Consider the following 26,326-nt stretch of genomic DNA (forward strand, 5'->3'; position numbering starts at 1 on the left):
TAATATAGCAAAGCAATGCTAGCGATAGAAACCAGAAAGGCTGGCTTTCTTCGCGTATCGATCAAAATACTCAAGAAATTCATGTCTCCTGTATGTTGTGATTTATGCAATTTAAGGAAGTAACAAAATATCGAGTTTAGTCCTTTAAAAATGTTGACAATAGTACTTTTTTATGGCATATTGTCGCGAAATGTGGTCGCGAAACTAGCGTAGAACAATGAGAATATCCTGTACCCTATTATTTAAAAAAAAAATGTCCAATAGTGTCAAAGTCACACGTTTCGTTGTATATGACGCAGATGTATTTTATATTTTTTCGATGATCTATTTCCCTTTTCAGTTGAAATTGTAAATATTAAAAAAAATGATAAAAACGAATCACTATTCTTACAATCTCTACGTAAACTTGCAGGCACGATAAGCGCAACGAACAGCTGTCCGACGTCGCCGCGCGGCGCCGGCTCGTCGGGGCGGCGGCACGCGGACCTCGGCCTCGTGGCGCAGTACGCGGCGCTGGCTGAGCACCAGCGGCCCACCAATGGGAATGCTGTGAGTGATGATATATCCTCTATGTTGTCTTTGACGTGTCATGAACTTATATGATCTTACCAAAAAAAAAATTTAAACATAGTCTAACTTTAAACTAGGGATCTGTCACTTTAATAGTTGTCTATGTGAAATACGATAAAACCAGATTAAAGAGAACTCGCGCTTAAAGTTAAACCCTGTCTTAAGTTTTTTTGTGGTAAGACAGATAGCTCAAATCCAATCAAATCCAAAATTACTTATTGTAAGTAATAGAAACTTTAAAAATATAAAAGTAAGTTAACACATACTACACGTTGATACAGCGGGCGGTCTTTTTGCAATGCAATGGTATGATTTCCTCTTATAGACAATTTTGTGAAGTTAAGTAGCTACTATTGATATTTTTAAAGTTCAAGAGCATTCTTGCATGATTTCGAGTCCTGGCTATGTTAATAGATATCCAATTTTCCAAAAACTTCCTAACAATATTTTGCTAAATTAACCTTCAACGAACCCTGTATATCTACTAAATCTATTACCATATACTTGCAGGCGTCATCCACAACGGACTACGTGCGCGAGCCGCGCGACGTGCGCGACTCCCGCGACGTGCGCGACGCTCGAGACGCGCGCGATTCCCGCACCGAAGACGCAGCGAAGCCGCCCTACAGCTACGCACAGCTTATCGTGCAAGCTGTGGCCTCCGCACCGGACAAGCAGTTGACACTGAGTGGCATATACAGCTACATCACGAAACACTACCCGTACTATCGCACCGCGGACAAGGGATGGCAGAACTCGATACGGCACAATCTGTCGCTCAATCGGTTAGTTTATAACACGATTTTATTACCTTCACCTGTGTGTTTGTATGTAACCAATTGCTACAGACTGAAGTTAACTTTAAACGGACAGATTTAATTATAAAATAAATTATACAATACAATAATTTTATGAGTTTAAGCGTGTTTTTTTAGTATTTTTAAACTTCATTTATATTATTTTTATGTGTTACCATAGGCTGTCCGTACGTAAGAAAATTACTATGCTATAACTACACACGCTGTGTAAGTTCAACCTCCATTGATCTACCTAGATTTTAGGTCCTAATGTTCCAGAGGCAATATGTTTTCTTGCTAAAAGTTCCACAGGTTATATATTTGGTTCTAAATATTCTACAGATAGTATATTGGAACGAAGTTCCTTATCGCGAGTTGTGAGAGGGGGCTAAACGGAAAAAATTCTTACGAAAAGTTGTCACGACACTTTTGCTAGAGTTGTGTGGCGTGCGCGTGGTGGTCTGTCTCTCTCTCTAACTTAAATCCGGATGTTCCTTGACATCGCTCAAGTTTTTAAGCTATTGCATAGCTTCTATCGCGGGCCTTGAGCGCGGGGACCGAATCCAGAAATTCCGTAACGAAAAACCTCACGCTTCCCACTCCGACGGACATGAAGGTGTGGCTTGAAGGCATGCTATGCAATAGCTTTACCGCGGCAGTCCCCGAGTGCCACACGTCTGTTTTTTTTCTTTTAAATGTTCCACAGATAATATATTTGAACGTTTCCTCAGGTACTTCATCAAAGTGCCCCGCAGCCAAGAGGAGCCGGGCAAGGGCAGCTTCTGGCGCATCGACCCGCAGAGCGAGGGCAAGCTGATCGAGCTGGCGTTCCGCCCGCGTCGCCCGCGCGGGGTTCAATTCCGTGCTCCCTTTGGACTGTCCTCGCGGTGAGATATACACACGTACAAACATACATAAATATACAGTGTGGAAATTTTCGAGGGAAAGTATTTGAAATACTGGAGATAGCAAATTATGCTGGGAAAATATTCCTTTATTATAAAAAAGAAAGAACTGCATTCAAGGATTTTCGAAAGTTCAAGCTAGTTAGCTTCGAACGGAAATCGAACTAAAAAAATGTTATTTTATTCTTCAAATTGAAACTAGTATTTTCTACAACATATTATTCGTAAAATATTAAATCTTTATTATATTACAAAAACAGTGACACACATGCATACGCGGACGCATTATGTGCACGCAGTACGCAGACGCAAACGTGCACGCTCACAAGCACGAGCTTACGTACATGCACGCAGCGAACACACGCGCGAGCTAACATTTATTTATTTATTAGAAATACCAACGTTTGTTTACATTGATTCTGTAATTACTAATTACAGACTAATATTCTACTAAACGTAACAAGCAATGCATTTACAGCATGCTAACATAATTTACACAAATTAACTATTAATTCTAAAGGTACAAGTCCGAGACGGGCCGCAGACCGAAAACTGCAAGCGACACCACTTGTTTCTATGAACATCTATGAAATTGATTCTAAGCGCGGCGATACTGCTGCCTGCAGACGCGACGCGCAGCGATTCATAGATGTTCATAGAAACAAGTGTTGTCGCTTGCAGTTTGCGGTCTGCGGCCCGTCTCGGAATTGTACCTTAATATTGAAAATGCGCAACCTCATACGCACAAAAAACGCGTACCTACGAACACAAACACATACATGCATACATCGTAATACACGATAACTCACTACAGCGACACACCGATACATAAAATTCACACAAACGTATACACATACACATGCAGTCATACATTAAGAGATATTTTACAAGCTTCGAAAATCTAAATTACTGGATAATTATTGTTTGTCTATAGATTCAACGAAATATTGATGAAAAATATTCGAAGTTGATGTTACGAAGTTTGTTGTGAATATGTGAGTGATTTTAATTGCTCAGATGTAGTGTGTATAAAAATATAGTATATCATTAAACAAAGTAATGTTTGGTTTATATCACTTTCATGTAGGGACTCATTTTGTAGTTAATGCAGAATTGTAACTTCGTGTTTAGTTAGTTTTAATTGTATACTTAAGAAAATTAAGAGTAAGATATTTTGATATTTTTCTTTATGTAGCAGTTATGTAAAACTTATTATTGAGTCTACTTAGAAATAGAACTTATCTTTTACGACCATTCATATTATAATATAGTGATAATAATGATAACTTGATACTTGTAGTAATGATTATTGAAATAATGATTATGGTGGTGAGAATGTGAATGAAAAGGGTGGTGATTTTGTTGTTGTTAATAGTGATGTTACTATTAATAATATTTAGAGAAATTACTAGCTTTCCGCCTGCGGCTTCGCCCGCTTTGTCTAAAACCTAATAAATTATATACTAAAACCTTCCTCTTGAATCACTCTATTTATTAAAAAAAAAAAACTGCATCAAAATCCGTTGCGTAGATTTAAGCATACATAGGGACATAGGGACAGAAAAAGCGACTTTGTTCTATACTATGTAGTGATGATAATGTTGTTATTGATGGTGATGTTGTTGCTATTTTTGAACATAACAATATTTTGAATAATAATAATGTTGATGATATACAGGAGCGCGCCAACATCGCCGTCGCAGGTGGGTGTGTCAGGTTTGGTGACGCCGGAGGAGCTCTCCCGCGAGCCCACGCCGGACCTGTTCACCGGTGATGAGAGTGATCACCAGGTAAGTGCTTTTAGTTTTATTGTTATTTGTGTAATGTTGAAATGCAAATTAATATGCGTATGACATTTTAAGCCTAAAACATACCATAACACGTTGGTCAACCAATTATTTATTAGAGCAATAACTCGAATTTCACGATGTTATATTTTACTATGACAACATCGTGTTATAAGCAATTTTTTCATACAATTTGCGATTTCCAACTTTGGGCCTAACATACATTTTGTACATAAGTTAATTATTTATACAAAGGTTTGTTTTAAAAAGTCACTTCAACATTTATTTATATTAAACTGTTTTAGAAAATATACCATGGGCCTTAGCCAAACGGCAAAACGCCAAGGAATAGAATACGCTATCGATAGAAATTGACATAAGCGTATGATGTTTTGCATAAGGATTCGGTCACCCTACCAACGACAACGACGACCACGAACAAAATTTTCATCCAGTCGCAATTAAATAAAATTGTGCAAAACACAATTAAAAATGAAATTTAAGAATTTCCTGTCGTATTGGTGTTTGGAAAAAAAAATTTTGAGATCAATGGATAAACAAACAGGTTTTTCATAGAAACGGTGGCTCCTAGAAAAAAATGTATTTAACCTTTTTTATAGATAATTAGATTATATACAATTTTGGTTCAGGTGATTGTATGATAAACTTACCGTCTCGGCGAAAATCGCAAAAAACCCTATTTCTTTTTATTAATTGACCTCGAATTTTTTTATTCCTGAGTACCAGAATGACGGGAGATTTTAATATTGATTTTGAACAAATTTCGGCAAGATTGGAACTTTGTACGTGGTCGTCTGCGTCGTTGGTAGTGTGATCGAACCATTACCAAAATGTCATGAGCTTACGTCAATAATTAGCGTTAGCAGTTTCTATTCCATGGCGTTACGTACGTTTGTCTAAGGCCCCAGGTTTAAAAATTATTTTCGATTTTCCTCATTTGTATTGCTTTTGCTTTCTATAATAATATGCCGCTACGGTGCGTGATAGAACAGCATTAGCAACTAATTAAGATCAATGAATTCTAAAATGTATCATTCTGTTGTGTTATAGGGCGGGCAACAGCGGTTGAACAACAGCAACAACAACAACAGCCACTCGACGCAGTACCTGTTCCCGCAGCGCTCCGGCGTCAGCCAGAGCGCGCCGGGATCTCCGGGTTAGTTATATTATTTTATCTTGGTATATAAGTGATAAAGTACTGGGGATACTTTATTCGCATCGCCAATTATTAAATTGATATTTTTTCATCTTAAAATCTTCTCTTCCCGGCTCCTATTTATCTACCAACCCTTTCAAGCCACCAAATTGAAAAGTTTTCTTTTTGAAAAAAAAAACAGTACACTTTTCAATTTGGAAAAGATGTCTTTACAATCGTAAACTTATTACGTCTAATATCGGTCATGATTCGACTCAACATGAAGCCCAATCACATAATATTATAATGCATGTCATACAGTTACAAATACAAAAGAATAGAAATCAACCAAAAAGCTCACTTGAGCAAAAACAGAAGTAGTGTAAACATATAATAATTCTCTAATAAATATATTTTCCAGGTGCCGGCGGGTCGCTGGGCGGCGGGCTGGTGATGGCGGGCCACCACATCACCGTCGTCACCAACGGCGCAGGCGGCGAGCGGGAAGGTACGAATATATCTGTATACATATATAAAACTCAAAGGTGACTGATATAGTGATCTATCAACGCACAGTCCAAACCACTCGACGTATCGGGCTGAAATTTGGCATGCAGGTAGATGTTATAACTTATAACGTAGGCGTCCCCAAAGAAAGGATTTTGATCAATTCTACCCCCAAGGGGATAAAATAGGGAATGAAAATTGAAATGAAAATTTTTCTTTTCCACGCAGGCGAAGCTGTGGGCAACATATAGTTTACTTGATAAAACAAGTCAAACCTAAACATTAATATTTATTTATTTATTTATTTATTTAAATTCTTTATTTAACACACACAAAAAAGATTAACAAAAAAATAAAAAGAACAAAAAAAGAAAATCATAGCATGTTAAATAGGCGGCCTTATCGCTATAAGCGATCTCTGCCAGGCAACCTTTGGATAGGATTTGTCATACGAATTAAAATTAGATGGGTGGTGTTTAATTTAAAAGGATAAAAAAAAAGAAAAAGAAAAATAAAATAAAAATATGTACATATACATATTATATACGTATATATATATAAGAATAGATACCTAATAATAAATAAATAAGTAAATACAATATAAATGTTGATATCAATACTATAAATACGTACATGCTATAAATACACATACATACATATACACTTACATACATACATATCATACATGATACATAATACATAACTATGTATAAATAAAAATATTATTACAGCTCGTTGAAGAAATGGTTATAAATTAGTTTTTTAAATATGTTCAGAGATTTAGCGCGACGTATCGTTATCGGAAGTGCATTCCACAGGAGTATGGCTTGAACATTAAACGAATTTTGATAAAATTTGGTCTTGTGAGGTGGAATTTTTAAAAGTACATTTTCAGAGCATCGAAGGTTGAAATCCGTACTCTCACGAAATTGGAATTTTTCCTTAAGGTAACTGGGAGTATTAGGATGGAACATTTAATTATTCATAGATATCTGTTAGTTGTTATTTATGCTATGTTGAAATAGTTATCATTTTAGTTTTTTTCTTTACGGAAATCGATGTTTCGAGAGAACTCATTTTCCACCAGGAAATGTTTTCCTATTTTTTACAGTTATTTCTGCTGTGTTATATTATATTGATATGTTTTAGGCAAGACTTTTTTTTTGGCTGATTATGATGGAAGTAAACTAAATGAACTTTAAACTTACTGTTATCTTTCTTATAGTTACAATTTCAATGTATAATAAAATGTAGAAAGTAAAACATAACACTATAAATTCCAGAGAAGTACGTGGTGGGCACGACGGGCGGCGGGCTGGTGTCGATCCCCGAGGAGGAGGTGCAGGCCGCCAACCTGCTGCTGCATCAGCACTCGCCGTACTACGCGTTAGTATACTCACTTACACTTTGAAGTTACACTTACACTTTGTAGTGACACTTACATTTAGTAGAGACACTTTCTGTCACTTGAGAATGTGTTTTAGAATTAAGACTACAGCTGCAGCAGCTGCAAAAATTAGTTCTTAGTTAAGGTGGATGTTCCGACCGTCCCTCCATACATTTTTGATTACCTCTAAACACTTAACACAGACACTATTTCTTTAAAACTAATCATTTTATCACTTCTCTATAATGAAATGTGTGCGCGTTCGACCTTTTTAATCAATAATTTACAATATTTACTTAGAAAAACAACAGTAAAATACCGGAAAAATTTGACACTTCTACAGTAGTGTGCGTGACTTTTGCCAAGCGAAACACGACATAAAGCACGACATCTAGCGCATAGACTATATACTTATTACAGATCTAGCGCGTCAATGTCTAAACGAAAGGCGATGTTTAGACATAAGACGCGCTAGATGTCGTGCATTCGCGTTCGTTATCTTATACATAATGAGCATAATTCTAATAAATCAAAGTTCTGTGTAAAAATTGAGTAATTTCATTTCCAATCGTTCAAAGAAAATAACAATAAAATAAAATAAAACTAATGACCTTAGAAACTATGTTTTTTTTTTGTAAACAATTTATTACTCATTATTGTTCGTCCGTCGTAGGTCTGTAAACTGTATTGTACACTGAAGGTAAATGGTACTGTAGGTACTTTAGTTCGGCGTCGTCGTCGGCTTGATATAAATTACATTCTTGATTTCATTTGACACGCGCTATGATTTGCGCGCGGAATTTCTTGTGTTGTGAATTTATTTTTGTATGCTATGCATTTTAATTGATTCAAATTGCAATGTTTCTCTAGTATGCATTTGAGACTATATTGTAAATTGTAATAATTGATCGTGGGTATAGTAATTAATTATTCTAATAACGCAATTAGTAATATATGTATTTTCGGTGGGATTCAAAACAAAAAATTGGCCCGTGATTTTTATGAAATTTCACCACATTGCAAATCACATCAATCATAGTTCATACACATGTATGACGAAAGTGATTAGTATTGTGGCTAACATTGACTCATCAGTTCATCACTGAAACCAGTGATAAATCAGTACCTATATCATATTGTGTTTGAATATTTTTAAACAATGATATAAGTATACAATTATTATAAATCGGTAAACTATCAAAGTAATCACAAACTTGCAAACATTGGTAAAATGTCCAGTAGTTTATGAGCCTATTCATTACAATCAAACAAACAAACAAAGTTTTCCTCTTTATAATATTAGTGTAGACAAACACTATGAATACGATCACGAATGCAAATTCGGGGATTTTCTAATTATTGCTAAATAATAATTGAATTCGTTTTGAAATACTCTATAATTTTTAGTGTATAAATATTAAATAGACATTTATAATGTGGTGCTCATTTTTTTTGTACTGCTAACGCTATTGTAGGTACCTATTTTCGTTGTTTTATTTCAAGTGAACACGGCCATACAATTTTGTCACGAGCCGCCTATGATTGTAGGTACTTTTGTTAGGCTCCTTCGTCGTCCGCGTCGCGTCCGCGTCGGCTCGAAAGTTCTTGATTTCATTGTCACGCGCTATGATTTGCGCGCGGATTTTCTTGTGTTGTGAATTTATTTTTGTATTATTATTATTTTTTATTTTATTTTTATTTTATTGATTCAAATAAAATATTTCACTAGTATGCATTTGAGACTATATTGTATTATGTATAATTTATCGTAGGTATAGTTATTCTTATAACGCAGTTATATTTTCGGTGGGACAATTTGACCCGTGATTTTTCTGAAATATCACCACGTTGCAAATCACATCAATCATACACACGTATGACGAAAGTATAGTGGCTAACATTGACTCATCAGTTCATCACTGAAACCAGTGATAAATCAGTATATCATATTTTATTGTGTTTGAATATTTTTTAAACAACGATATATACAATATTATTATAAATCGGTAAACTAGTACCAAAGTACTTCCGAATTTTCAGACAGACAAACAAGTAGTTTGAACACGCAGTTTTCTTATACTAGTAGCAAAAATCAAAACCATAATATTATGTTTACCTACTATATTTTACTAAAAGTCGAGTGCGTCGAAATCGTAAATAATAATATAATGTTTTTCACCTTCCTGGTTATTTTCCCATAGTAAATAGTGTTTTAGGTTTGTTGTTGTAGGTAGGAATAATAATAATTATTCTTACTTGTTGGTTATGAAATGTATATTGAAATAATTTACTTTTACAAATCATTAGTGATATTAGTTTTGAGTGAAAATGCTTGGATCAGCATAATATTATATGGTACTTCAAATACATGTTTTGATAAAAAAACAATAGTGTAATAAAATAAAACTGCGTTTTATTGTAATCAATGTTGACAGTTTTAAATTCCAAAATTATTGATCAATAAAATAGTTTACACCAACAAATATAACTTTTATTTTTATAACCATCGTTCATCATATAAACCGTAGCAGGTGGCGTTTTGAAGTTCTGTCTACTCATACAGAAAAATGGAAAACTTGTTTTTTTTGTAAACAATTTATTACTCATTATTGTTGTTTGGCTGTGTGTTTGGCAACTCGAAGCGTGGTCGTCCGTCGTAGGTACTTTTGTTCGGCGTCGCGTCGTCGCTCGTCCGCGTCGGCTTGATATAAAACATTCTTGATTTCATTGACACGCGCTATGATTTGCGCGCGGAATTTCTTGTGTTGTGAATTTATTTTTGTATGCTATGCATTTTAATTGAATCAAATTGCAATATTTCTCTAGTATGCATTTGAGACTATATTGTAATAATTGATCGTGGGTAGGTATAGTAATTAATTATTCTAATAACGCAATTATATTTTCGGTGGGATTCAAAACAAAAAATTGGCCCGTGATTTTTATGAAATTTCACCACATTGCAAATTATATATTATACAATTACAATTACAATTATTATAAATCGGTAAACTATCAAAGTAATCACAAACTTGCAAAATATGCTTTTCCGAATTTTCAGACAGGCACACAATTTTATTAGTTTGTTTTAGCAAAGTAGGTACCTATACCTATACGCTTACGTCGCGCGTCGCGTCGCGTCGTCGAAAACGGTGCGCCCAGAAACAAACATACCTACCTAATTCAGTTACAATCCTTTTTTTGTTCCGTAATATATTGTATTCTAATACGATTTTTTTTATTCGTCGACCAGTTCTACTAGGTATAAAAAGATAAAATTGAAATATAATTATTGTAGCGACAGCCATATGTTACTATGTTTTCGTAAATACCTATGTTTTTCACCATCCTGGTTATTTTCACATAATCTTATATATATATAAATGAATCGCAAAATGTGTTGGTAAGCGCATAACTCGAGAACGGCTGAACCGATTTCGATAATTCTTTTTTTATTATATTCCTTGAAGTACGAGGATGGTTCTTATGTAGAGAAAACGTAAACATGTACCACGGGCGAAGCCGGGGCGGACCGCTAGTCTAATATAAAAATGAATCGCAAAATGTGTTGGTAAGCGCATAACTCGAGAACGGCTGAACCGATTTCGATAATTCTTTTTTTATTATATTCCTTGAAGTACGAGGATGGTTCTTACTTCTAATGGAGAGAAAACGTAAACATGTACCACGGGCGAAGCCGGGGCGGACCGCTAGTAAATAGTAAAATAATAAATAGTGTATTAGATTTGTTATTGTATCTTGTATACCTACGAATAATTATTCTTACGTCTTGTTGGGAAATGTTCAAATACCTACCTATTGAAATAATTTACTGTTACAAATCATTAGTGTTATTAGGTAGTTTTGAGTGAATAGGCATGGATCAGAAATTCAGAATATAATATGCTACTAACTACTCAAATACATACACGCCAAACTTGTTTTACATTCACGCCATCTAGAGTTCAATCTTTATCATTTTTGTATACGTCTGTGTGTGTAAACGACCCTGTATGCAATGACAGATGTTAAAACGCATGGTTTTACCGAATTGGGTGGATTTTAAGGCAATGATATGACATATTTAAATAAAATATAATATTCAGTAATCGCCATGACTATTCCTACGACCTTAATCTTTTCCAATTACGCAAAAACTCAAATAAACTAGAAATGTAGAATTCAGCGCCATCTAGCGGGACATTGGCTGGGAACAGATCGTAGCAATCACCTTAATATAAATTTATAATACATTTACATTTTTATATAGTGATAAACTTTGACACTTATAGGTTAAGGCTTTTTATAGCCTTTATGCATATCTAGATATAACTTTATACACTTGAAATAAAATTGAAAGTTTGCAAATTTAGGTCAGAGAACTACGCGAACCACTAAATTGCCTAGATATAAAATTTGTATGTCTGTCTGTCTATACAGCGGGTACAGCGGCGAGGAGGGTTGCGCGCTGGGCGGCGAGCTGGTGATCGAGGAGGCGCCCGACGAGCCGCCGCACAAGCGGGCCAAGCACCATGTGAGTTACACTTGACACTTACACTTGGCACTTGACACTTCTTGGCATACGACAGTTACATGTGGCACTTGACACTGCATTCGTTCACGAGTCACTTGACGATAGAAACGCAGTTAGAGACGATATACGTGATACTTGACACTGGACATTATATTTATTATAAAGCATATTACAAAACTTCACTTTAACTTTTATGAATCAATATTGAATTGACTGAAAAAACTTAACTGTTTACATTTCATAATTCATTATGTTTTACTAAACAAACTTTTATTGTATTTGTAGTAAGGTCAGTATAATACTACTTTATTTAATAATAAAATGATTTACATTATAGGTGTCCGACATCGACGACCGGCGCGCGTATTGACGTCCCGCTAACCCGGGCGCGTGACGCAGGCCCCGAGCGCGCAGCCGCCCGCCAGCATCAGCCAATCGCAGCGCAGCATTACCCAGCACGCCTGGCTGCAGCACGACATTACCCAGTACAGCATCAGCCAATCGCAGCACGACATTACTCAGTACAGCATCAGCCAATCGCAGCGCGACATTACTCAGCAGTTCAGCGTTAGTCAATCGCAGCACGACGTTACCCAGCACAACGCAAGTCAGCTGTAGTATAGTGTCAGCCCGTATGGAACCACCATGCAGTATGGATACAGCTAATCGCAGTGTAACACCCAGCAAGGCCTCACCCAGCCGCAGTATGGATCCACCAACCAGTACAGTGCTGTCCAATCGCAGCATGGTATCACTGAGCCGCAGCACTTTACTCAGTACTACAGGTTCGGCCAGTCGCAGTATGGAACCGCCGACTAGTACAGTGCTGTCCAATCGCAGTGTAACATCCGTCAGTAAATCATCACCTAGCAGTACAGCATTACTCAGCCGTAGTATGGACCCTCCAACCAGTACAGTGCTGTCCAATCGCAGTTCGCTGTCGCTGAGCCGCAGCACGACTTTCAGCAGTACGACGCTGTCTCGCAGTACGAGTTTACTTACTACTACAGCGTCAGCCAATAACATGGAACCACCTACTAGTACTGTACAATTGAGCCGTAGTTCTGCATTATCCAGAAGTATCAATCGCTCTGTGGTATCCACTAGTAGCAAGACCACCTGCAGTATGGTTCCCAGTACATCAGCCAATAGCAGCTCAGCATCACCGAGCCGCAGTACATCGCTGACCAATCGCAGCATGGATCCGCCGAGTCGTAGTATGGCGCCGTCGAATCGCAGCATGATATTGAGTCGTAGTACAGCAACTAAACGCAATGTGGCTAAGCCTAGTACAGTGCTGACCAATCGTACGACATCCACTAGTAATACGACTACAATAAATCGCAGTGAGGCAAAGTGTAGCAGCAGTACAGTGCTGACCAATAGCAGCACATTGCTGACAAATTGCGGCACGGCTTCCTCCAGTAACAGCACGACTGCAATATGTCGTAGTGAGCCAAAGAATAGCAGCAGCACAGTATCTGCCAGCAACACGACTGCTACAAATCGCAGCGAGGCAAAGAGTAACTACAGTACGGCATCCACTACTTGCAGCATGGTACAGTCTACCTGCAGTACGACAATCACCACGGTTCCTCGTAGATTGGCACAGAGCACAGCTCCCGCTACCAGCACGGTTTCGACCAATAGCAGCTTACCACAGGCATCCTGCAGCACGGCATCAACCAATAGGAACACAGCTGAGCCGGCCAATGAGCGCTCGGTGTTACGTGCGAGGCTCTCGTTGATGCAACCGCGGAAACGTTGATTGGCGTATATGTAGTAACTAGTGACTACGTATTAGAAAGATGGAAAGGAAATACATTTATTAAAAAAAAACACTTATTTTTTTATGTAACAGTCTCTTCAGACTTTATGTTTCGTTTGTATTCCTAATGGTGATAGTGTTATCTATAAAACCTATTATCTTGGTGGATGTCACTTTATTTTCCTTACATATATTATAATGTATGAATCAATATAATACATAGTCACTAGCGAGTATCAAAATACAAGAACAAAACTTTTGTTTAATTTATAGTGGAAAGTGCAACAAAATTTACTAGTAATGTGTACCGTGCCAATAAAGAATCGACTTAAATGCGGTCGTGAGCAAGAGAGATATATCTCCACCAATGCGTAAGCGAGATAGCATGATTTTCGTTTCTTTACGCGTGAATATGTTAAAACGAATTGACAATATATCTATGATGATGAACTGTACTGAACTTTAGTACTGCGTTGTTGGCCAATCAGCGCTCAGACGGTCTCGGGGCTCGACCAATCAGCGCTCACCGCGTCCTGTTCGACCAATCGCGGCGTGACACGACAAACTCGTCAATGAGTGTGGAATTAGCAATAAATAGACTACGATTTTATGATTTTGAACTTTAAAGTGTTAAGTATACAGTGTCGTTTCGTGTGGTACGGTTTTTGATTTTGCATCGTAGTGCATATTATTATGATAAATACATAATATTATATTATTATTATAAATATATATATTTTTCTCTATTCCTAAGTTCTACACCGGACTCGTACATGTGTGTACTGTGACGCGTACAGTTGACAAAAAAAAAAGTGAAGTGACGATCGTCGTTGCCGACTGTACCACAAATAATATAAGTGCAATGCTACAGATGTCTGTAATAAGTTAGTTATAGTTTGTAAACACCAAAATCGCATTAATTATATATTTAAATGGAACGGCTAAGCTTAGCTATGATATTCTTAACGTTTAGGCCCCGGGCTAATAGATTTTTAAATTCGTGAAAACATGTGTTTTGTCTCTTTCCCTCTCAATGTATTGACGCAAGCAAGAATGCGACAAAACATCGTTTTGACGAACGTTTATTAGCGGAGGTGTTAAGGTGATAATAACTTTAAATTGTTAGAGAAATTAATGATTTTCTTTCATATAAAATTTATGAATAAGTACGCTTTGATATTTTGTAATTATTTCTCGCTAATAATTCATCGGTCACAAATGTATTGAGCTATACGCAAACAAATATACGAATTTCAAACGAAGTACAAGTTTTTAAAAGTTTTCCTAGTGAAATATTATATTAAATTGGTAATGTACTTGTTCGTTTTGATAATTCGGTTTTATCAATGTGAAATCGACCTTGCTGCTTTGATAAATGGGGTGATATTCGCGAAGCATACATTATAGTTTTTAACGTAAAAACAAGTTGAAGTGAACAGTGAAGAATCTTTTAAAAACCTTTATTTCATAATACAATATATAGAGTCATGAAATTAAATTCACAAATAGTATGTATTTCATCATTTATCGAAGTCGCAAAATGGTCATATACCTATAAAATTATAATAACTATGTTAAAAAATGAATATTAACTTAATATTGAACTAAAATACTTACTGTATTTCACATTAAATTGCTATATAAATGACTCTGTTTTACATAAAAATGTATCCAATAAGCCAAGATTGCAAAACAAATAATAAAATAGATTAAAAATAATGGTAGGATATTTTTTACAAATACCTATGATGATCCTAAGCAACAAATTGCACAGAAAACAATATCCAATAATGGAATCAGCAGTTCCTTAGAACATAACATACAAACTTACACATTTGACTTTATATTTTTTGATTAGTAAAATATGCAAAAAGATCCCGAAAATTGCCATCTTCTTTCTAACATTCCATGGATTTTGGTTTATCTAAAATAAAATACGAATTGTATGGAAAATAAAAAATAATATTTTATGTTTTGTGATCTTGTCTTATTGGTATACATTCGGTACATTCATACGACACTCGAATGTGTGTATAGGTCTTTATAATTTACTTAAAAAAGGAAGAAAAATTACTTCTTTGGAGATGTGGGGTAATTTCAAAAATTGAATACCAAAAAACTTAAAAAGATGATCTGATGAAAACAATCTTGATATTTGTCTGTTCGTCACGATATACATAATCTTCGAAAAACTATAAAAAAGTTTAATTTTCACCTCAAAAAAGGATCATTATTGAAATTACTCTATTTATCCAAAGTAACGATGTAAAAATAATTAGTAAAAAATTAGGCAATTTTGTTGAAAATTGTAAAGTTTAATTAAATTGCCTGTTGTTTTAAGGCAAAAAACATTAGGTACTTGTTTTTTGAGACCAAAAACACTAATTCTTTGAAAAGAAATCTCAATTTTTTATGGTCCTTTTGCACTAGGTCGAAATATTATATGTATGAACGTATATTGTTAATTCTTTATAACTCAAAGGGAGTTTTCTAAATTGACTCTTAGATTTGTATCTAAAACTAAATGAAACATTTCACAACAAACGTTTAGTGAAATCTTGATAATTATATTCTGATTTAATATTTCTATCTAATTTTGATTGAAATGAAAACGAAAATTCATTAAATAAAATCTTTATTTAGTGAGTTTCGTTGTAAATGATAAATTAACCGGAATATATTGTGACGGTCGAAAATATTATGACTTATGTCTAATTATAAATTTTGATGGCAAATATTATTAGTCTGTACGTCATTAAGGTGTATTCACACTGGTACGGCGTATCATTTAACATTGTGTTGTGTGAACTCCCCTATATAATGGTTTCGGTGTAACATACACATGTATAAAAATTCTATACTATACGGTTATTATATAATATAATTTAATCTTAGCACTATAATATTATATTATAGTTATAGCGTATATTAGTGTATAAATATGAAACACGGAAAGCACGTAGATTTTAGCATTTAAAAGTATGTAATGTATAACCTAGTGAGAGGCTTTATTAATGAAAGTTTGTTCGACGCTCCCAATATATCGAATATAGCGATCAAAGAGTTGCATTAAAACTGGCATAGCCGTTTATTATATAGGTGTGTGTGTGTGCCTCGGCTGGACCGGTGTGTGTGAACGCTAATATATTTTTGGATGCGCGAGTGTGACGCTGTGTGGTCCAGTGACTATGTGTAAGGAGAGAAGTGGTGTGTTATTACAATAATATGTAGCGAATGGTTCCTTAATTAAAAAAAAAAAAAAATAATTATAGATTTGTTGTCTATGCCAGGTCTATAAGTTCTGACTGGTTTATAGTCTGTGGGAAATGTCATTTTTACGCTTCATTTTGCATCACTTAATAATAACTATGGTTAAATTGTTTCAAAATTACAAACCCAGAGATTCGTTATCAATATTTGAACAATGTTACTAAGTATGAATATTTAAAAAATTAATTTAAAAGTTTCGTAATTCACCATGATTGTAATAACACACCAATGAATGGAATGAATGAACATAATATTACCACTATTCATTCACATTTGGTCGGAATGGTTAATTCTATAATACACTCAGTATTATAGAAAGGGTTGCGAGGAAGGGTTATCGGTTAAATTTTAAAACATAATATTTCAACTGACCATAATAATTATTTGACCACGTCAGTTGGTAACAGACAAGCGTCTACAACGGAGTGAAACCGTGCATTATATTTTTTTTTTTTAGTTATTGTGAATATTATTTTATGTTACTAACAGATATCCGCAGCGGTATTTGTGAATGCTTCAATTTGAAATTTATTATCGAGTCGCAGGACGCAATATTCTTTAGGCATTGTAAATGCTACAGCAACCAAATGCGTTCTTTTTAGCTTTAAGTCGACGTTCGTTTATCGCCGTATATGAATGTAACTATAAATATATGACTCGGCTTTTAGAATAGTATTGGAATAGATATTGTATGGTATATAAATGCCTTTATGGAAATAAAATAATTTAGATGTACGCTGTTTATTTATTGATTAACCTGGGGAGGAAAAAAAATTTTTTCGTTACGCGTGACATCTTTCCGTTACGCGCCATCTTTTTCTTAACCCTACCACGCGTGATTCCACGTATTTCTGTAAAGTTGAATATTGTAAATTATTTTTTGAAAAATAAGGTCATAAAGAAGTTTCACTTATTACGTGTGTACACTAGTACACGCACACATTTTTTTTGCAGTGGCTGTGTTTCAAAAGTATGATTTTAGTTCGTTGTACATTTATTTTCTCGGTTTATTTTTATGGTTGTGATGGATATGATTTAGTAATATTAGAAGCTTCGAGATATCAGTTTTCTAATAAATTAGTTTTGCCAATCTCTGGTTGATTTCAGTAATAACTAATATTATCGCGGCGTTAAATGAACGTCGACTTTTTTCGTTGTGTATACTTCCCAGTTACAGTAAGTGGAGGCACAAGAGCCACCGTTTTATTATTGACAAATTTTAAGAAATAAACGTATTTTATCTCCTTTTGTGTTTGTTTTATTTTCCCCCTCGAATGTATAAATGAACACGCTTTATTGAACTCCATTACAAAAAGGAAAATCAGAGGAAAACATGTTTTTTTTCCTTCACGAATACTGAATTTTGTGAAAGTGTGTAGAGGAATTATAATTATTAGATATAAATAAAATTTATAAATAACAAGACGAATTTGCTGCGGCCTCAACCCTCAACCCAACTATACGGTTCAACGGAAATTTCCTAAGAGTGGCCAAAGGTCAAAGTTTTCGTAATATTTTCGCTTTTTGTTATGGTTTATAAATAAATGCTGTATTTATTATATTAAAGTAACCCATGTTAGTTATGTATCTAACTATAACTCAAGGACGGCTGAACGGGTTTTAATTTATTTTTTCTGTTTACGAAAAGTGACTTCTTTTTTTAAGTCGATTAAAAATTAAGGTAATATGTGGATGGTACATACAGCTGTGGAAAGCAGTCTTTATACGCTGACTAATTTATTTGTATTTTGTATGAATGCGCTAATATCGGAAACAAATTAACCAATAACAAAAATAATTTCACACATTTTATTGGTGATCCCTGAAAGCTGTAATTCCATTCACATCTGTGAACGGTTAAATTTTTTTGAATCACCATCAGACCAGAAGAAAATAACTCGAGCTGTTGACGAGACCAGATGTAACCAGACCATAAATTAATTAAAATTATCATCTATACATATAATAAAATCGTAGGAAAGTCAAAACTGTACATTGAATATTTTTTTAAAAGAATACCTGGGCCGTGATCTATAATCGATATAGAAGCCAAAAACATAGTTTTTAGAATTTTTGTCTGTTTGTCTGTTTGTCTGTTTGTCTGTTTGTCTGTTTGTCTGTATGTTTGTCCGAGCTAATCTCGAAAAGTACTGCATAGATTGACTTCAAATTTTGCATGAATATTACTAACAGGTCGGGTGAGGCTATAGGCTACATATTATCAAGCTATCACCTACGGGGGAGGAGCTGTGAACCTTTATTTTTCTTACGTATTCCGTGTATTACGACAGCGTACAATCTAAAGACTCATGTTTAAATGTTGGTTTCGAGTAAGCCATGCTATTATCTAGCTTTACAAAATAAAAACTATGTCATTTACGTAATTTGGGCAGAGAAACAGTTTAATGAATTTAGTAGTATAAAGACAAATTAGAAACAGCGCCATCTATTAAATGTTATAAAAATCAAATCAATTTACACGTTAACTATTGGAAATTAATAATCAAATGACGCATATATAAATGTTGTTTGACAATATCTATATTGACACTATAAAAATTATGCCATATTTAAGTAACTTGGGAAGAGAAACATAGCTTAAAGAATGTAAGTTGTATAATGTTAATTTTGTAACAGCGCCATCTATGAGATTTCGTAAAAATCAAATCAATTTACATGTTAACACTACTGAACACAACGTTAAAAATTAATAATTTAAATATAATTATGTTATTTATTTATTTAACTCTTTAACCCATATCTTCCGTTCCCTATAAGATATATTTCGTGTAAATAATAAACTACATTTTTTTTAAAGTGAGGGTAGATGTTTATTATTTTAAGTAAAAATAGACACCATTATCTACAGTTAATCTAATGATTGTGTTCCAAAGAGTATAATAATATATTGTTGTGTTCATTAGTTACAATTTTAAAAATCTTCGTGTTTTATAAATTTACTAGCTTACCGCCCGCGGCTTCGTCCGCTTTGTCTAAAACCTAATAAATTATGTACTAAAACCTTCCTCTTGAATCAGTCTATCTATTAAAAAAACCGCATCAAAATCTGTTGCGAAGTTTTAAAGATTTAAGCATACAAAGGGACATAGGGACATAGGGACACAGAAAGCGACTTTTTTCATACTATGTAGTGATATTTATAAAGCAATTGAATGCCATAAAACCAAAAATATCAAATGCAATCTTCGTGTTTTGTGAATTTTCACCATCATGCGTTCCCACAAAAGGTAAGTTGTTACTTACAGGTATTTATTGAAATGAAATGAAATGAAATGAAATGAATGATTCTTTTATTATTTTGAGGTGCATTGGGAACAGAAGTTTTTGATAAAATTTTATTTTTAAGTAATTTTTTTTATAGATTTACAGTTATCTTTTGATTTTTTTATTTACAGATTCAATGCTAATAAAATCATATCGCCTTTGGAAGACGATTTCTGCTGATATTTTTACTACACCACTTGAAAATTGATGATTTGATGATAAAGACAGTAGCAGCGAGGATTAAGTGGAAATTAGTAATCATCCGCTTCGTCAATTTTTGACTGAAGTTAATGTCCAACGTCCAATGGTTCAATCATTGGAAGTATCTCGGGAAATTTTGGAGGATATTTTTCAGGAAGGAGAGGAGGGGCAGCCAACCACATATCAAACTACTACGTTTTAGTACCGAAAAATTTTTTATTGCCAAATGAAACGTAAATTTTGCACTCACAACTTTACAAGTAATGTTTTATTTTGACTTTGCGGTTATCTGATTATAATATTTATCGTTATGGCTATCGACGTACCGACCGTACTGGGATCAGAGTAGGTACATGATATACAGTTCATCATCCAGGATTGCTTAGAGCATTTTCACACTGAAAAAGATGTTTTCTTTGAATCGTAGTTGCTTCATTTATTTATTTTTAATCATTTTACATAATATGTTTTATATTTTATAAATATATCATTTTCATTATTTAAGTAGATAAAATAAATTATGTAACGGTTTTATAAGAAAACACATTATAGTTAGGCGACGGTGATTTCTTCCAGGCAAAAGATATTCATCAGCTCAATAAAATTGAACAGTATGTTAGTTATTCTTTAGATTCACAATTGTACCTAATGAGCATTTCCGCATGCAAGTTGTATCGTAGTTTAGATATATCATAGTTTTTACATATTAAAGTTCCAACAAAACCCTCAAATTTTTTAGTAGAGTTGAGCAAGATAATTTGAAAAATGTGCCGTGTTAAGTATTATAGAAAAGGTTAGTTCGTTGGTAATTATTATTTCTTCTTCATTTACATGTTGTTAGTAAAAATAAACTTTAACTAACAGTCAAAGTAGTCAAAGTATATTGTAACATTCATTCATCATTTTTTGTATAGGCGATATTAACGTAGTATGTTCTTTTTGTAATGCTTTATAGTGTAGTAAGGCGAGTCGGCTTTCGTTTGAAGATACACCGGAACCTTTCACAAAATCACTACTTTTAGAGGAACATACTGTGCAATTAGCGTTTAGCTACTATTATGTATTCTGTGGTGCAATGTAAACTGTTATTAGACAATATTCGCTCTTATAGTAGTGCGTTTCAAATGATCCTTTGGTGCTCAATAATTATCAGAAGATCCGTTCATGCTTACTTTTAAGATACAAGGTCAAGTTTACCATTTGATAGGATCCCTTTTGCCTGAAGGCCAAGCTAAGTTTGTTTAAATATATTTTGTATTCGACTACAACGAATAGTGGAATACAAGAAATCAATATTTCTCAAATTTAAAACTGAACTCATTTCACAATTTTAGAACAGGTTAATTCGTATGTATGCAGTTTTAAATCGACATTAGAAGCTTTTCCTCAAGATGGTGATATCGGCACTCAGGAACTCCCTGGACGTGTTATAACGCCCAGGCCACAGTATTACAATTTTTCCTACAGTAGGGCGACGAATGTATTTTCGCATAGCAACGGAGGGGAACTCGCGGGGGGTCAAGTGACGCGGGCCACGTACCACAAACATGCTTAGTTTGTGGTATCGAGCGCGAAAGATAGTCATCGTGTTTTTAGTAAAGTTACTATGTAAACTAACGTAATTTAATACTTAGGTACATATTCTATAATGGTGTGCTCAAACTGTTAATCTACATTTAATTTAGATTATTATTTGATACTAAGTAATGTAGAATTTAAACCACATTCATGTTTTCTTCAGATTTTAAGATTTTCTTATCAGAGTGTTCAATTTTAATGTAGTTAAATTTTATAAGAGACAATAATTAAGAAAATTTTAAAATAAAGTGTCACGTATTTTTTTTAAACGACGAATGACGAAAAACGACCTAATCGCGGACGAAGTCGCGGGCAACAGCTAGTTATGTAAATAAAATTATTCTTAAATGCAAATTTTAATGTTATGTAAGTTACAGAAATAACAAGTAAACGAAAGCATCCGTATCAATTAATCTGGATCTGAAACCTTCAATGGATCTCCATGAACGACTGCGATCTCCCGCTGCACGAAAAATTGCCTCAGTTTAACTCGTAATGACTCACTTCAATCTTTTGTAAGAAGTTGACTCAAAGAATAGAAAGTTTACAGATTGTTCAGTCACATTTCTTATGACTTCTAACTTTTGAACTGTGTGAGCTAAAGTTTATTTTCCGGGAAGTCACCCATTGTTTTACTGATCGATTTTTAACGGTTAGTAGTAAATAGTAACTAGGTATGCTTTGTTAGACAGGATACGATTAGGCTATACTATAATGTGTATTATTACAGGGTACCTACCTAGGTATATGATTTGACTGAATAAGTCACATAGTACTAGGATACAAATACATATTGAATTGTATTGAATAAATTAAAAAGATAGGCGTTATGAAAGTGCATACCTAACAAAAGTTAAGAGAAATTGAAATTACCAAAATATGAACTTGTTCAGATTAGTATTACTCACGAATAAACGCTTTAATTTGTACATTCATGAACAACCCGCTACATTATTTGCATTTACCAAACCAACATTAATTCCTACAAACAGTGGAGTTGTATACATTAATCTAAAAGATCAAACAATTATCTCAACCGACGAGTGCTAGCTAAACAGAATTGTGGTTTTTGAGGATTGGAAGTTTGCGCATCTGAGCGTGAATTCTCTCGTTATTACATTGGTGTTGGACATCAAAGGGATTTGGGACATTTGTAATGGGATTTTTAACAGATTGCGTATTTCGGAACATGTCCGCTATGTTTAATGGACGTTTCTGGAATATTGCTACAGAAATGGGAAACGGTTCGTTTGCTATAAGTGGTACGTAGTAGATACGAAATAAATAGGAGAGCGATTTTAGTTTCTTTATGTTTAGATTTTATGGTTATTACTTATTTTTATGATAAAATCAATGGGTGATTACCTAAACCTTTCCATGTTATCCGATATAAGTTCTTTTTACTTCACTTAAGTTCTTTTTCTTACTTTTACTTTTAGTAATTGGTAGGTAACGCTTATACCGTATACCTACTGATATGATGTAGGTACCAAAGGGGTCTTCAAATATTCTTATATTGATCTAGAACATGATAAAATGACATGATACATATTATCTACTAGCGGTCCGCCCCGGCTTCGCCCGTGGTACATATTAACGTTTTCTCTACATAAGAACCATCCTCGTACTTCAAGGAATATAATAAAAAAAGAATTATCGAAATCGGTTCAGCCGTTCTCGAGTTATGGAATTACAACGAAAAGTGGCATTGATTTTTATATATTAGATATATAAACTACTTATATCATAGCTCTTTGTAATCTAAATAATGTAGGTTGAATGTAAGTTACATATTAAAAGATATACTGAAGAGTCACTCGGATATTAGATTTGATTTCAATATTACTTTCATATAAGTGCTGGAGTTTTCCGATACGAATGATTTCCAACACAATTCAAGGAAATCAGAGCGTACCTACTTGATTTAAAATAAATATAGCTGTTTATTATGGTATTTGTTGCATCGAGTTAGGTACAGGGAAAATATTTGCACCTGACTAGTTATTTATTATTTAGTTATTTCAGTTTTTATTAGTTGTTTCTGCTCATAAACAAATATCGTAAGCAAAGCCTTTTCTTTTACCGTTTAAAAATACCTAACTATTCCACGAGTATTCGTGGTTTTGATAAGTAATTTTTTATTTCAATATTAATAAAACAAACAAGCAAAAATACTTCCGCGTTTAAAATACATAATGTACCTACATCTACACTAATATTATAAAGAGGAAAACTTTGTTTGTTTGTAATGAATAGGCTCATAAACTATACTGGACCGATTTTAAAAATTCTTTCACCATTCGAAAGCTACATTATCCACGAGTAATATAGGATAGGTTTTATCCCGGAAATTCCTCAGGAACGGGAACTATGCGAGTTTTTCTTTGAAACCGCGGGCGGAGCTGTCGGCGGAAAGCTAGTATCATATAAATAGGTAACTAAATAACGATATACCTAATTATCTTCTGAGTATACAAACAATGAATTCAGTTCGTGCACCTTTTTGTTGTTATATTTTGACTGCAACGAATAAAGTTGTATTGTTTTATGCAAAACTTCAGACTACGTGCTTGTTTAGATATTTGAGATCGCATCAAACTGGAGAATACTATCATTGCATAATAAATATGATGGAAATGCAAAAGCAGATATTTTGCTACAACTTGGTTTTGATTTTTTTAAGCGTGAAAGCAATACAATATACAGAACAAAATAAAAAGGTATAAAAATTATTACCTGTATACTGTATAGGCGGCATTATTGCTTATTAGCGTTCTCTTCCAAGCCTTTATACCTATAAGTACTGGCTATAGTCAATATTCATTTTCATTTAAATTAGGTTTCTTTTGAAAGCCTCACTGAAAGTTTTCACACTGAAAAAGGAAATTGAAACTGAGACCTCAATCTTAATTAGGTAGGTGTCTATAAAATGCTAAACTAAAGTGAGGTACATAGATTGGGGAATTAAACGAATTCAGATGAAAACAAGGGTCCTCTTTTGAAGAATGTTATTTCCGTAGTTAATTAATTTTGAAGATGAAATAAAAATCATAGTAATATTGAACTGAGTATTTAAATCTATACATAATTGGTCTTTTAATTACTGCCAATATACAATTAAAATAGGTAGATTAATCATATTATCATAATTAATATCTTTAACTTCTTACTATCTATAATAATTTTAGTATGATCTAACTAACAAACTAGTCTTTTAAATTTGGCTAAGCAATCACATAATATAATGTCTGTCTTTCGTGATAGGTGATTTTCTTAAACTTCCACCAGGTTTCTCCGATATGAAGGGGAGGTAATAATTATGCAGAGGAAATTATGACAGACAAAATTCCCTTTATTACCGTAAACATTAATTTTAACTTCTATTCAAGTCAGCAAAATATAAATAAATGTTATTTCGGGTATTCTTTATCATTTCACGGGTAAATGAGCAGGCGTGAAGGCCTTTTATATAATCACCTCCCCGTACCAAAATATATAACCTTCTATTTTTAAATAAGTTCTTAGGAGGTCCCTGTTTTCAATTTAGAAATTATTAATTCAAAGATTTACTCCCCATATCATGCTTTACGCTGAAAAATAAGCATTATCACTACAAAGTATAAAACAAAGTCGCTTTCTCTGTCCCTGTGTCCCTTTGTATGCTTAAATCTTTAAAACTACGCAACGGATTTTGATGCGGTTTTTTTATAAATAGAGTGAGTCAAGAGGAAGGTTTAGTTTTAGTATATAATTTATTAGGTTTTAGACAAAGCGGGCGAAGCCGCGGTCGGTAAGCCAGTAATTATCATCTTATAATCTTTGCATATAATAACATATAATCTTAGCATATAATCTTTGGTATATTATGCTCTGTCCTTTACCTGAAGGTTGCCTGGCAGAGATGGCTTAGAGCCATAAGGCCGCCATTTGTACATTTTGAATGGTTTTGTTGTACTTTTATTTTATAAGACTGTTGTACAATAAAGAGTAAATAAATAAATAAATAAATAAATAATTAATAAATAAACAATAGGTAAATTGGGTTTGATATGTAGTAGTAATAGCATTCAAATGCTTAAATGAGAAAATTTAAGGCGAAAGACGCGGGCTCCGAATCCCACAAGTGATCGATTTTTTCTATTCTTAAAAAATCTCACTCTACTAGGGCACTGTACAATACTATATTAAGTAGTTGGTATCTACTATTTAGGGTTATTTCTAAATTAAATGAATAACAAACACCAACACAACAAACACACTGTAGGTATATTATTTTAAGTGGCTTTCTCGCAATCTATCATTACTACAGTTACCTAGGGATGCACTTTAAACAAAACCTCCTACCAGTTTCTATGAAACAACCTCAATCCTCATACTACGAAATAGGAATACGTTTGCATTATTTTGGTTTATATTATTTTCAAATGCTATGTACCGTTTCTCGTAATAATTATGTACAATACGGGAGCACTGCGGTTGGCATTTAAGGTTCATTTATTAAATCTCTAGAACCGTCGACTGTTGTTTCTGATGTAAAAAGAAGTATGATTAGATTGGCTTAGTTCGGCACGATTTTTTTCG

The 26,326-nt window shown here is 34.0% G+C and overlaps 2 protein-coding genes across 2 annotated transcripts in view; both read left to right on the forward strand.

The window, feature by feature from the left end:
- The window catches only part of LOC123695874 (forkhead box protein K1), a 61,669-nt gene extending 44,253 nt beyond the window's left edge, over nucleotides 1-17,416 (forward strand). The window contains exons 3-11 of the mRNA XM_045641822.1: nucleotides 413-549; nucleotides 1,081-1,355; nucleotides 2,099-2,254; nucleotides 3,951-4,062; nucleotides 5,131-5,236; nucleotides 5,637-5,723; nucleotides 7,006-7,108; nucleotides 11,550-11,643; nucleotides 11,981-17,416. Of these exons, the coding sequence (XP_045497778.1) occupies nucleotides 413-549; nucleotides 1,081-1,355; nucleotides 2,099-2,254; nucleotides 3,951-4,062; nucleotides 5,131-5,236; nucleotides 5,637-5,723; nucleotides 7,006-7,108; nucleotides 11,550-11,643; nucleotides 11,981-12,013 (1,103 nt within the window). The 3' untranslated portion in view covers nucleotides 12,014-17,416. The remainder of the gene's footprint in view (nucleotides 1-412; nucleotides 550-1,080; nucleotides 1,356-2,098; nucleotides 2,255-3,950; nucleotides 4,063-5,130; nucleotides 5,237-5,636; nucleotides 5,724-7,005; nucleotides 7,109-11,549; nucleotides 11,644-11,980) is intronic.
- Nucleotides 12,884-13,411, forward strand: LOC123695700 (uncharacterized protein YBL113C-like). The gene has a single exon (XM_045641609.1). It carries the CDS (start codon nucleotides 12,884-12,886, stop codon nucleotides 13,409-13,411), a length of 528 nt encoding a protein of 175 aa, XP_045497565.1.
- Nucleotides 17,417-26,326: the final 8,910 nt, after the last annotated feature.

The sequence above is a fragment of the Colias croceus genome, chromosome 11, assembly GCF_905220415.1.
Source record: "Colias croceus chromosome 11, ilColCroc2.1".
NCBI classification, from domain to species: domain Eukaryota; kingdom Metazoa; phylum Arthropoda; class Insecta; order Lepidoptera; family Pieridae; genus Colias; species Colias croceus.